This window comes from Gossypium hirsutum, chromosome D11 (assembly GCF_007990345.1).
Source record: "Gossypium hirsutum isolate 1008001.06 chromosome D11, Gossypium_hirsutum_v2.1, whole genome shotgun sequence".
NCBI lineage: Eukaryota > Viridiplantae > Streptophyta > Magnoliopsida > Malvales > Malvaceae > Gossypium > Gossypium hirsutum.
In genome coordinates this window covers 12,990,347-13,004,026 of record NC_053447.1, presented here as the reverse complement: position 1 = coordinate 13,004,026, position 13,680 = coordinate 12,990,347, and the positions used below count along the sequence as shown (strand labels likewise).

Sequence of the window (13,680 nt, the reverse complement as noted above, 5' to 3'; positions counted from 1 at the left end):
TAATCTTTCTTTTGGTTTTTTTTTTTCAGATTTATAAATTCTAGTACTGATAATAATATAGTTGGAGTTGATACCTTGTAATTTCTGGATGAATTATAATATTCTTAAATTTAAGGGTTTAAAAAAAATATAACTTTAAGACGGATTTAAAAAAAATTGGGTGCCAAAGAAAAATAATAAGACATTAATATTTATAAAAGTAAAATAAAAATAGATGATATATTGATTTGAAAAAATCAAAACAATTATATAAATTTTTTTATTGTAGTCCCAGTTGATAGTGTAATAGTATCATCGAATTTTTCTTGTATTATAATTTATTTATATCATTCAGTAATTTAAAATTTTAAAACAAGTGCTCGGCTCCAACAATTAGGATTTGGAATTTTGAGTTGGGGGGCAGGTGCCACGAAGGAAGGGGAATTAAGATAAGAGGGCTGCGACTTCCCTAACCCTATCTTTAGGCAGGCTCTTACACTACTACGTCGTTTCAATTTGGCCCGTTTTATTTTTTAAGAGTTGGATCCAACTTATTACCACATAATCATACATTTTTTTTTATTTTTTATTTTTAATATCATTTATGTCCATTTGAAATTTGTGATTATCCCTTGTATTCATATTATCATCAAAATTTGAATTTAGGTCTCTCTTTCATATTTTTGTCTTTTTAGATTCACAATGCCATAATCAAATATTTATTATATCAAATGCCAGATAGCAAACAAAGGGAAGAAAGCATCTACACTATAATGAACAAGAAAAAAAAAAAAGAGATGGTAGGTAGGCATGCTACATTGGCCTGGGTGTTGGGTGGTCAACTTAGCAAACAAGCACGCACATAACGGGGACGGTACGAGGCAAAGCTACCTGGGAATTGACGGATATAAAACAGAGAGGGCTGGAAGTGTTTATTCTGTTCACACTTAAAACAACACATGGATAAGGCAAAGACTGATCTGTGTCGGTGTTGCAATGCACTCTCATATAGATGTTGTTAGAATTTCGTTGGAGTTAAAGAAAGGCGTTGCCAAGTAATTTTACTGAAATTTCGAAAATTCACCCAAATTTAATACATGCAATTTCCTTTTCGAAATATTATTCAAAGGGTGATTCAAATTTTAATAATAATAAAAACAAATAAGTATATATGTTTTCATTTCAAAAATTCGAGTTGAACCGCAATCCCCTTAGAAGCAGAAGACGAAATGGTAAAACAAGATTTTGGGCAGGATAAATGAATGCTTAATTATTTAATAAGCAGGCTACAGTGTCTGATGATCAGAAATAGTAACTATAGTATATGTCATTGAAGTTGGGAAAGAAAAAGAAATGATTAATGATGATAGCGGGCGGAGAAGTAATTGATGGATGGCGTGCTCCTCACCTAATTACACAAACACTAGGCCTTGACCTTCCTAAATCCTCTACAACAGTTTTGAAGTGGCCTACCAGATGATGAGCATGAAACACAACACATGATGAACGCAAAGGAAAACAAACAAACATATTAATAATATGCATGTGTTAATAGTTCTCACCTACTTTGCCACCTAGCTACTATATTTATGACGGCATAATGATGTATATTTTGCCAGAGCAAAAATCTCATCCATTCAAATATATGGCTTAAACTTAAATTATGAAACAAACAATGCATAGAGAAATCCTGCCAAAATCTCGACGGTATCAAATATAAGCACCCAAAAACGTTCCAATCAAAAATTAGTGGTACAATTTTCTTCCCCAGTGTTCATATCACTTGGGACCCGACGGGTGTTCTCCTTGGCCTTAACATGATAGATTATTTGAGGCAATCACCTTTTAAGTTATGCAACATTAATTGGGATTATCATCAAATAGTTCATAAACTAAGACACAACTCACCTCTGAAGCCAAAACCTGCCTCAATCCAAATAAATAATGCAATACTAATTAGCCAAATTAGAACGGAGTTATACCATCTCCAAGTTGATTAAAAAATTCAAATCCTATGGATTACCTCGTCTGCAATTATTATAGCTTTACTGTGTAGCAATCAACTCATTAGAGTCTATATAATGAGATCTGCTTGAGGAAACATCTAACTCGAAACCATGGAAAATGGAAAAGATCTAAAATCAAAGTTACCTCCAGTGACTTTTTTCTCTGCCTAAAATGGTGGAAGGATAGGACAACACTGAATCGAGAATATAAAGATATCTAGCATTGCATTGACATATAATATAGCCAACCTTTTTGACTATTGTAATCCGGCTTGTTGCCACCGTCGTTTTCTTCTTCAGCGAAGCAAATTGCATTTCCACCACCGGAACCAAATACAGCTCTCGAGGCTCGAGCCATTAGGGAAAAAAAGAGAGAATTAAAGCTCAAAATGGAAATTTTATTGAGTTTGGAAGAGAGAAGAGGGAGTGTTAGGGTTTGTGAAGGAGAGAGGTGGAGCAGAGGGTAGGAAAATTAGGGACATATTTTGGTGCATGGATCGGAGTTGGGGTTGGCTGATCTGATAGTGGAAATGTAAATGTTTCAGTATTGAAGAGAGAAAATAGAAATCCATAGAGGGTAAACAGAAAATGTAACGAAACTTATTTTTGCTCTCAACATTTGGCGCCTGCTCTATCGGTCTTTTGAGATTATTGTAAATTTAACATTTATTTATATCTACTATAGATTGAAACAATTCTGGTGCTCAGTCGTCGAAGCTAAATTACGGGTGCTGTTTGATGGCGTCTTGATAGCGTGGAATAAGTGAACTCGAAGAATCATAGTAGAGAGTGATAATTTGAAAGTGATCTGAGAGTCAAATCGATGGTTTTGGACTCACACCGTTGAGACACAACAATGAAAAGTCCAATTTCAGCATAGATACAGAAATGCAAACCTCACGACCGATTTTATACGCAAATATGGTTTCAGCATTAACCATGAATTGAAGCAACTCAACCAACCGCAGGATGAAATTGAGAGAGGTGATCGACTTAAAAATGTTTTATTGTAATCATCCTACCTGCCTAATTTGTTCTAAAAAATCATCCCAAGATTTTTGATACATTGACACTTGTATAAGATTTGGTTAGAATTTCAGTATAGATCGGGATGATCAAAATGCCATACCTTAACATTCACTATAAATTTGTTATCTTGCTTGCCTGTCCACTAAAATGACAGAATTGACCCAACTCTGCTAAAAAAAAAAAAACCATTTAAATGTACATGTGGCCAAAAGCTGGGGTGATAGTGGATAACCATTCCATTCTATGGTATAGTTAAGGTTAACAATGGTTTTTTCTTTTCCTATTGAATATAATTTAAATTGCAATTAGCCTTCCATTAAGTTGTTGTCTTTGGATTCGTTGTGTTCTTGGGATGAATCTTCAAGACTTCCTTTGTTCTAATTTTTGGCGTATCATTACCCGTTTGTTTAATATATGATTACCTTTGCTTCCCCTTATGGTGCTTTTTTTTTTCATTTTCTTTGATTTGTGATAGCTTCATCTAAAGTTTAAGTGTTGTGGGTTAAGGTTTTGTTTGATAAGCTAAATGTTAGAGTTGTGTAATCCGGATCATTGTTAAAGAAATATAGTAGTAAAATAAAGGGATTTGTGTAGAACTTAAGGACAAGGATTATGCGGCACCATAGAACTACATTTCTTCTACTTGACATTGATTAGAATAAGGTTTTTTTAACTTTTAAATAGATGTAGTCGAAACTCCTATTGTATCATTCAGTTTTCAACATTGTGGTTTTTTCCAAAAGAATTTTTACGTAAAATCTGTGTGTTTTGTTTTGCGATCGTTCTAGATATTACTATTATCGACGTTTATTGTAACAATAAATTCATTTAAAGTTTAAAAAATGAAAAAAGAAAAATATTTTTTATTGGTCTGCTTTGTAAAAAAAATAAAAAAAATAAAGTAATTTGATTCCGTTTATTTGGAATAGTTGAAAATAAATTGTATAATTTAAATTATTGATTCCTCTATTAAAATGTTCTTTATACCAGATTCAAATATAACTAAAACTACACACAATTACCTTAAGAACTACTATTATCAATTTGTTTGAACAAATGAAACTTGCTTTCCTAGTTACCCAAGAAAGTGCTTCATGACTCTCATTAGGCCAAAACAAGTTTTGTATCATCTCCCTTAAAGTGTGTATGTGCTCGATTTAAGCTTCTAGTTAATAGGAATATGCTTCTCTTTGATTATTTTTCCTATCAATTTGTCTTTTGCCCAAATGACACACAAGGAGACTCCTAGTTGGGTAACCATCTCTAGAGTGAAGCGAGTTAGCAACAATTTACGAACCATTCTGTTATCATGGTGGAAATTCCCATTGATGATGCACCATGATTTAGACTACGATATTTTGATTAGGAGGACTCAAGAGGTGAGTGTGTTTCTCATGCTCCAACCAAGAAAAATATTATGAGTTAGTTGTCATTTCTCTTGGTGGTACAAGCACTTCATTATATTCTTGTAGCCTAGGTCACTCTCATATCAAGTTTGTCATTTTGGTATTACTTATTAGCTTTGAAGTTGCTCTAATCATTGTTACGGGATTCTAATTGACACCTTTGAATAAGAGTTTGTGTAACACCCTTTACGCGACCCGATCATCGGATCTAAGCTACAGGATGTTACATTCGTTGCCGAAGCAACTATAATAAATTCTAATACACTTCAAACATTACAACATGCTTACTTGTAAAAAACACATTTCAATATGACATAAAATCATTTCCGGGTCTTATATGATATTGCGAAAACTCTTTTACTAACTTGAGGTTAGTTAAGGGCTTAATTGAAAAGTTTTCAAATTTACGAGATGGCGTCGCGACATTACCAATCAATGAGTTACGTCGCGACTTCAGAGATCTTTACATCGTAACGCCACTCACTATCGATCTATGTCACAACAATGCCCTTGTTTTGACAAAAATCACATTAATACTTATTTAATGCTTCCTATTGAACATGTTTTTACATCCATATCAACCTTTCAAATTCAATCAACATCAACCTCAACCAATTTATCAATGCACAACATCATGTCAAATCAAATTTATAATACTTTTACACTTATTGATTACATGAAACTTAATCATTCCAAGTCATGCTCCAACATTAACATACCAAAATATCACATTTTGCAAGTTTTGACATATAAGGCTTAAATAAGCTTGAAATCATAAGTTCAAATGCATTTAGCATGATCAAGACTAAGAATCAATTCCAATACCTTAGCTCCATACCCTTGAACTTCGTTTTGAATTTTGGATGACAATTTCTACTCAACATAAACTCAAATTTGTTGAAGTTGATGTAAAGCTAAGAGAAGAAGCATAATAGGTCAAGAATTGGCAAGATTTTCTATTAACTTTGAAGAACTAGTTGTCATTAGTCCAAGGTAAATGAGAAATCGAGATGCTTCTTTGGTTCAATTTAAGTTCATGCACTTTCCCTTCCTATTCATATTTACTAATCATTAGTGAGAAAATGATTTGTCCTGCATAAAAAGATAAGGTGAAAGAGGATCACATTGTCTTAAGCCTCTTCGAGAATAAAAACTACTTCAAAAGATCCCATTCAATAGAATTTGGTAACCACGGAAAAAACACACATCATAATTAAGTCAACGTAGGTAACCTCAATGCTTCACGGTTATAAAATTGCATGCAAAAAATTCCAACTCAATTTATTATAGGCTTTGTTCATATTGGATGTAGAGCCTCTAAATTGCCTTTACCCATTGTCTTCCTTTTAATTTGCTGACCAACTCTGATCCTAAGATGATATTGTGATGGTTTTGTTTCCCTTTATTTTAATTGTTTCATTTTAGTGTTTCACAATAATTTAAACTTTATTATTTATTATTTATTTATTGTTAATTTAATTAATTAGATATAATAATAATCAACTTAGTTTAAGATAAAGAATAAATAAATAAAATTAAATCTTTATATAACACTCAAATAAAGAAGTTACACTATACTAAAATTAGTTAAAAAAAAAAAGAATTCTACTAAAATTAATCAAGTTGTTTGCCAATATCTTGGCAATAAATTTATACACAGCATACTCTGGTGGACGATAATTACTCACCTCTTCGGAACTTTTTCCTCTTGGGGATAAGGACTAAAAAAGTCTTATCCAACATCGTACCCATATAGAGGAAATTTAGCCATGAATCTATCAGCTGTGTTCTAACTGCCTCTCAATTCTGTTTAAACATAAATACAATTATAGAGCAACATATCTTTGTTTTACCTTTTATTTATTATTAGTAACTGTAAATTCCTAGTGGTCTAGTAATGGAGTAAGAAACTTACAGACTTTCCCGCAGACACGAGCCCACAAAATCGCGAGGGATAGCTGTACCTAACAAATAAGACATCATCCTACGCATAGGATTGGAGTACGTACTTACTTTCCACCAAAATCAACGGCCAACACCCCATTCCTTCAATCAATCACAGTCTCAGTCCCGAAAACGTGAACTAAGCTCCAAAGCTACATACACTCCTCCCTCTGAAACAGCCGCAAACCGCCCAAAAAATGAACCAAAAATCCTAATTTTTATTTCTTCTTTAACTCCTGTTTCTTGTTACGAAGCATCAAATCCTTGCCGATTTGAATCTATGTATTGTGTTTTTCTCGAGAACGATTAAGAGTGGGCAAGCAAATACCACTTTCCTTTTCTTTTGCGAGTTTCGTCCTTTTTTTTTGTCGGTTGATGAAGAATTGTCACCGATGGCAGAGGATTCTCATCCTCTCTTTGCTATCTTTCTCTGTATTCGCTCCAATCGTGTTGGTCTCTCAGAGACTTAAAACCCTCACTTCCTTTGGTAATTTTTTTTCCAAATCTCTAGATTATTGTGCTCAACTGTTTGTAGTGAAAATTCGAATTATTTTGCCGTCAATGGAGTAGTTGATCAGACAAGAAAGCCAAATGAGCATTACTTAGCAGTTTTTTTTTTTGTATTTTAGGTTACAGAAAGATTTGTATAAATATCAAGCTAAGTTGAATTGCCGAATCGAATGTAACTTCATTCAAAAAAAAAAGGACAACTTTTATATTTTAAGTTTTGGCCTGTCGTGATTTGGTTTCTTTTTTTTTTCTTTAAAAAAATCAGATGTTGATTGATCTTGTTTTGTTTGCATTTGTGATACTGTAACGGCAGGCGGGAAGGAATTTGCGGAGGACTTGCCTAGTGTTGTATGGATCTCTCTTCCTTGGATCTGTTGTGTTTTATTTTTGGGGGATAAATTTCTAATGGGCTTCTGCTTTATTTGATGCAGAATTATATGCGAGATGTTTTAAGACTAAATTCCATTGAACAGGTAGCTTTAAGATTTATGGATTTATTTTATTTTTCTTTGACCATTTTATCTTCAAGTGTTTTTGACAGTTTATCGGATGTTTGTTCGTTTGTTAATAGGAAGCTGCTGAAGGACTAAAAGGTCCAAAACTAGTTGTTTTCAACGACAAAGATATTAGTTCTGTAGTTAGACGCAGTTCTTATGAAGATCGTGATTCAGATCAATTCAGGAATGCACAAGATGATTCTAAATTATTAGAAGCAAACGGTTAGTATTACGTGGGAGCATGTAGTGTCTTTTGTCATTGAATTTTAGCTTATTGAGTTGATTGCGACTCTGAGGTGCTACACTTTCTAATTTTAGAAACCAATGGGAATGGAAAAGACGAGCATCAAATTCAGCAGACTATCATACAGATGAACTCTAGAGAAAAGGTGTGTATGAATCTGAAATATTTTGAGATGCTACATATTTGAATGTAAGTTTAGACTATTGATGGTTGCAGTGATGGGGTATGGAATGGTTGTTTTCCAGAATGGTCAGAGCAATAGTGAGTCAAGTTAGTTTGTTATTTTTGTAACATATAGTTGCCACTAACTTATTTGCTGCAGGGGCAATTCAATCAAGAAAAAGGTAGAGATGATCAGCGTTTGCAGTCTCCATTCAAGGTTGTGGATGAGAAGGTAAAGCAAATGAGAGATCAGCTCATTACAGCAAAAGCATACCTAAGTTTTGAACCACCAGGTAGTAACTCTCGCTTGATGAAAGAGTTACGAGCTCGAATCAGAGAGTTGGAACGAGTCGTTGGTGAAGTCAGCAGGGATTCAGATTTGCCCATGAGGTAAAGAACCGGACACTACATATATATATTTCTGCTTTTGATAATAATTTTACCAAAGCATTTTTTATTCAATAATGAACTTGAGTTCTCGACTACTCTTAAGTAAATAAGTTAGATTTGGGTTGAACTGCTTCCACGAAATAAAATTGAAGGGCAGTTAAATTTTCAGTGCTTCACAGAAAATGAGGTCTATGGAGCTTTCTTTGGCTAAAGCAAGTCGTGTATTCCCTGACTGCTCTGCGATGGCTACAAAACTTCGTGCCATGGCTTATAATGCTGAAGAACAGGTTCAGGTAGTGAGGAATCAAGAGTCACATCTCCTCCAACTTGCTGGAAGGACTACCCCTAAAGGCTTTCACTGCCTCTCTATGCGGCTAACAGCTGAATATTTTTGGCTTCGACCTGAGGAAAGGCAGTTCCCTAACCAACAAAATCTGAATGATCCTGACCTTTATCACTATGCAGTATTGTCAGACAATGTTCTGGCTGCTTCTGTCGTTGTTAACTCCACAATTTCCTCTGCTAAGGTAAACTGCTTTCATCCATTTTACATTCTTTGTTGTTATTAAATTTCAATCTCAGCTTATGTTACGATGTTAAACACTCTTTTGCTTATTGAAAGTGTTTGCCATTACAAAGAATCACATAACAAAATTGTGTATTAGTTCTTGTATGTGTTCTCTATGGTTTTACATTCCTGGACAGTAATTTATGCACTTATTATTCATAAATGATAACAATGGCTCGAATTTCTGTGGCTTAAGCTTTCCAAAGTTGCCATGGTGTTCATTTACCTTTGCTTCTTTACCATAAGCTTATCCCTATACTACCATCAGATAAATTCCTCTTCAATAAGATAATACTCCTGCTATTTTTCTTTATTTATTTTGATGAGTTACATGCAGTCAGTTCAGGATTGAACCTACGATTTTACCTGTTAGTGGATATAATATCCCTGATAATTAATATTGGTTATGCAGGAGCCTGAGAAAATTGTTTTTCATGTGGTGACCGATTCTCTCAATCTCCCAGCAATTTCAATGTGGTTTTTATTAAATCCTCCTGGCAAAGCTACAATTCATGTTCAGAGCATAGAAAATTTTGATTGGTTATCCACTAAGTATAATTCGACATTGAATGAACAGAAGTCCTATGATCCAAGATATTCTTCTGCCCTTAACCATCTTCGGTTCTATCTGCCTGACATCTTTCCAGCACTGAATAAGATTGTGCTTTTCGATCATGATGTGGTAGTGCAAAGAGATTTAACTGAAATTTGGAGCATTGACATGAAAGGGAAAGTAAATGGTGCAGTGGAGACCTGTCTGGAAAGTGAAGCCTCATTTCGTTCGATACAAATGTTTATGAACTTTTCAGACCCATTTTTGGCAAGGAGGTTTAATGCAAATGTTTGCACATGGGCATTTGGTATGAATTTATTTGATCTACATGAATGGAGAAGGAAAAACTTAACCATGCTCTATCGAAATTACTTGCAACTGGTACGGGATTATAATTTCTTTGTATTTGTATTTGTATTTGCTTTTTGCCAACATTCTATGCTTGTGAATTTGTTTTGATTCTATAGATCTCTGAAGCCTGCACATTAATTCCTTGAAAAGCTGGTTAATGTTATCAGGTGCTTTAGGTTATCTTTGTCAAGCGGAAGTGCTTTAAATTTTCCCTAAAGTCAATCAGTCTAAATTTCAATATAGATTTTCCTGCCCTTTGTCCTTTATTCCCCGCACCTTTAGGGGGAGAAGGGGGGGGGTTTCTCTGTCTAAAGCACTAGCTCTGTGTTAGTGTGACCTGTGAATGATATATGCAAACCAACATCTGTACCAGTTTATTAGACTTTTCCAACCCTAAAAATCCATAGCAGCGTTTAGGTATATTCATACTAGGTAGTGATTTCTATTTGAAGTGTTTTGCAGACTATATATCTCCTCCTAAAATGATCTATGGCACATTATTTTCTTCCTGTTCTTTTTTGTCAATTCAAAGTTCTGGAAATAATTTTTATGAATGTGAAACTTGTACCCTTTAAATCATGAGTTTTATACCAATTGTTTGCTTCCAGAGATGTCCATATAAATTAATTAATTGACATCATCGCATTTTCTTTCAAATGCTGTTTTGTTCTGGTCCGAGGAATCTATCAAAATTCTGATTCAAAAGCTTACCATCTTGTGTTCTAGTCTGAGGTTTATGAACTATTGCATGCTGTTCGTCTTGTGTTTTGACAGGGGCTTAAGAGGTCATTGTGGAAGGGAGGAAGCTTGCCCATAGGTTGGATTACCTTCTACAACCAGACTGTGGCTTTAGAAAAGAGATGGCATACCCTTGGGCTAGGTTATAACTCAGATGTTCCACCGGGTGATATCGAGAATGCAGCAGTTATACACTACGATGGAGTCATGAAACCCTGGTTGGAAACAGGAATCGCTAAATACAAGGGCTATTGGAGCAAACATTTGCTGTATGACCACCCTTACTTACAACAGTGCAATATCCACGAGTGATTGAAGTTGACATTATATAAGTGGAATTCTTTGATTCATACCATTACCAGTTGCATCTCTCGGAAACTGCCCTATTCATCTGATTCAACACTTTCGTGTAATTTTCCAAATCGAGATTTCCCTTTAGGTCCCGGCTATAATCTCTCTTTTAAGGGATAAAGTCTATTTATGGGAAATATATAACCAAAAGGAAACAAGTTTCAGCAGAGATGGTTGCTGCATTGCAAGTATTCATTTGTACATTACTGATATCACATTTCCACTAGGTTGAATTTCTTAGATTCTTGGAATGTTAGAGGAGCGTATATGAACTTTTATTATGGGATGCCATTGTTGCTAGAATTTTCAATTTCAGCTACGGGATGCCGGTAGGTTCCGAGGATGTATCTTTTATACGAATTCATTATTTTATCAACAGATCAAAAGATTATGTCTCTTCCTTTCTTTACTTTTTTAATGTTGTTTCTCTCATGCCCATAATTGTTTTTTCCTTTTCTTTTCAGATAATGATACTCTTTAGAAAACCAAGTGAATAATTTTTTGTCAGCAAAACGAAAATAAAAGGTCAAAAATATCTTTGTAAATAAAACGAAGGGTAACATTGACTCTGTATGCGGGCGTATGGTTGACACGTGGGTGAAAATGGTTGGGTTTACGTGGATAGGGGGATATCTCTAAATCCCTAAAACTTTTTACGTTGTTAATGAAATAAAAGTGATAGCCATTGGAAATCCAACTGCCCCTGAGTATTAAGATCTTATTTGTTCTCTCTTTCTCCCAACTGAAAGGAAAATGGCAACCATATCTACTACCACCTTCACCTCATCAATCACCCTGCACTCAAGCCATCGCAAGGGTTGCATCCCCAGTCGCCATGGTAAGTATATATAAATTAAAAGTTATTTGCATTTTCAGTTTTCATCTCAGCTGCAATTTTGTTTCCAGGTTTCCTGCAATTGCAAAGAAGGGGAAAGTGATGTCTCATGGAGAAGAAGGGTTCAGGAAGGAGAATGGGTCAACCATGGCATGAGAGCATCATTATTGGCAGCAGCAGCAGCAGCCTGTGCAGCAACGGTGTCAAGCCCTCAGCCATGGGTCTGGTGGACGAGAGAATGTCCACAGAAGGACCGGACTTCCCTTTGGTTTGAGCAACAACCTTCTTGGGTGGATACTGTTTGGTGTATTCGGCTTGATTGGGCCTTTATTTTGTTTACACTCCTCCCTGATGGATATGATTCTGGATGCCTCTAAGCCAACCTTTTTTTTTTTTTTATCATTTTGGTGTATGTTGTTCATTGCAATTTGAAAATATCATGTTCAAAGGGAATAGGTAGAAAAATCAAAAGAGTTTGGCTTCCTAATTTCTGTCTTGCATTGCCCACCAAGTATTATATACATTCTTTTTTTTTCATTTGGTCAATATAGGAGAGAATAAGAGGCTCAATCAATGGCATGTTTCATCCATTGGTGCTTTTGCTTTTTAGCTACCAATAGGCTGAGGCAATAGAAAGAAGATTTGGATTCTCTTCCTATAAATTAATAGAATGGAATGGAATCTCTGTCTCTTCGAATGGTGCCTCAATTTTAGACGTAAATACTAAAAACCACTATTCTAGTTCCACTGTTGCACCACATTTTGGTTTTTCTTTTTCCTTCCCCACCGAATATTAATCTTTAATTTATGTCTTAAAATCAACCCCATGCATGTACAAATTGTTCATTTCGATTCAAGTATCGGAGGTTGCTGACAATCAACATTGTTGTTGATATGACCCAGAGCAGCTATTAATTCATCAAATCCAACAAGTGAAGCTTTTATATAGGTTGGAGATGTTTATAGTTTCCTAAAATCGCACCACAAAGTATCATCTCATTTTACTATCTGGTCTAAAATTTTGGAAGTCAAATTTTTATATATATTTTACATATTTTGAAATATAATCTCTAATTATATTTTTATTTTTAGAAATTTAATCCTTTACTCTTTGGATTTAAAAAATTAAATGTAGTTATTAACATTATTAGATTTTTTCTATTAACTTTGTTAGTGTGACATCCAAACTAAAAAAATGTTACTCAATGGGTAGTTATGTAACAAAAAAAATTGACATTTGTATTTGACTTGGATTTAACATAGAACTTTAATCAATATTTCAATCAAAATATATTTAGACCAACTAATGCCATTAAACAAGTTGAAATACTAAATTATGTCAACATTTAAAGTATAGAGATTAATTTCAAATTTGAGCATAGTATAAGGACTAAAATTAAAAATTAATCATTGTTGTATAATTTCAAAAAAGTAAAAAGATTATGTATCTGGCCATCTATACATCAACATTTTATCATAATAAAGCATTTAAACTAAAAATGTCATTAGTAACAAATTATGTAAAAAAATTTCAAATTTCAACATAAGAATTAAAACTAAAATTTGACCATTATAAATGGTCTAAAAAAGATATGTATTTAAACACATGTATGTGAACACGAGATATGTAAAGGTGAGTATTAAATTATATAAAAAAATAAATTTAAAATTTGAGGAGTAAAATTGAAATTAGACCGTTTTGATAAAATGTAAAATGAGCTGTGGAGCTAGAAATATGAGAAAGGTTGCAATAACGGCAGCAGAGGTGGTGCAATGCTGCCACTGCTGGAAATATGAGAAAGCTTTGGTGTTGTTTTGTGCTGCATATTTTCAACTTTTGCCTCAAATTTTTAAAAAACAATTTAATATTAATTATTTGTTATAGAAGAAAAAGCCCACAAATTAAGAAAATAATATATTATTAGTAATAGTGAGGGAATATATAGAAAAAAAAATCAAAAGCCGCAGGCCACACGTGCAAATGCAAAGAGACCATCTCCACCAGTAGATATTGATAGGCACTGACCTCACCCCCCCCCCACCCACCATCATATCCGCCATTCCAATATTTGCTCTCAAACCCCAACACTCCTTTCACCAAAGGAAACATAAAACAT

General features: G+C 34.1%; 1 protein-coding gene across 1 annotated transcript; it reads left to right on the top strand.

Annotated features, from left to right (window-relative positions):
• The first annotated feature begins 6,372 nt into the window (after positions 1–6,372).
• LOC121223764 (probable galacturonosyltransferase 6) lies at positions 6,373–11,123 on the top strand. Its single transcript, XM_041106109.1, has 9 exons — positions 6,373–6,851; positions 7,188–7,222; positions 7,306–7,347; positions 7,446–7,593; positions 7,690–7,760; positions 7,938–8,167; positions 8,337–8,694; positions 9,148–9,669; positions 10,414–11,123. The coding sequence occupies exons 1-9, from the start codon at positions 6,740–6,742 to the stop codon at positions 10,687–10,689; spliced, it is 1,794 nt and encodes a 597-aa protein (XP_040962043.1). The 5' UTR covers positions 6,373–6,739; the 3' UTR covers positions 10,690–11,123.
• Positions 11,124–13,680: the final 2,557 nt, after the last annotated feature.

Bases quoted from the DNA above. Each gene is read 5' to 3' on its own strand.
- LOC121223764 (XM_041106109.1), top strand. From the start codon at position 6,740: ATGAAGAATTGTCACCGATGGCAGAGGATTCTCATCCTCTCTTTGCTA. The intron at 7,348-7,445 runs GTAGCTTTAAGA...GTTTGTTAATAG, and splicing joins GACTAAATTCCATTGAACAG to GAAGCTGCTGAAGGACTAAA. The intron at 9,670-10,413 runs GTACGGGATTAT...GTGTTTTGACAG, and splicing joins ATCGAAATTACTTGCAACTG to GGGCTTAAGAGGTCATTGTG.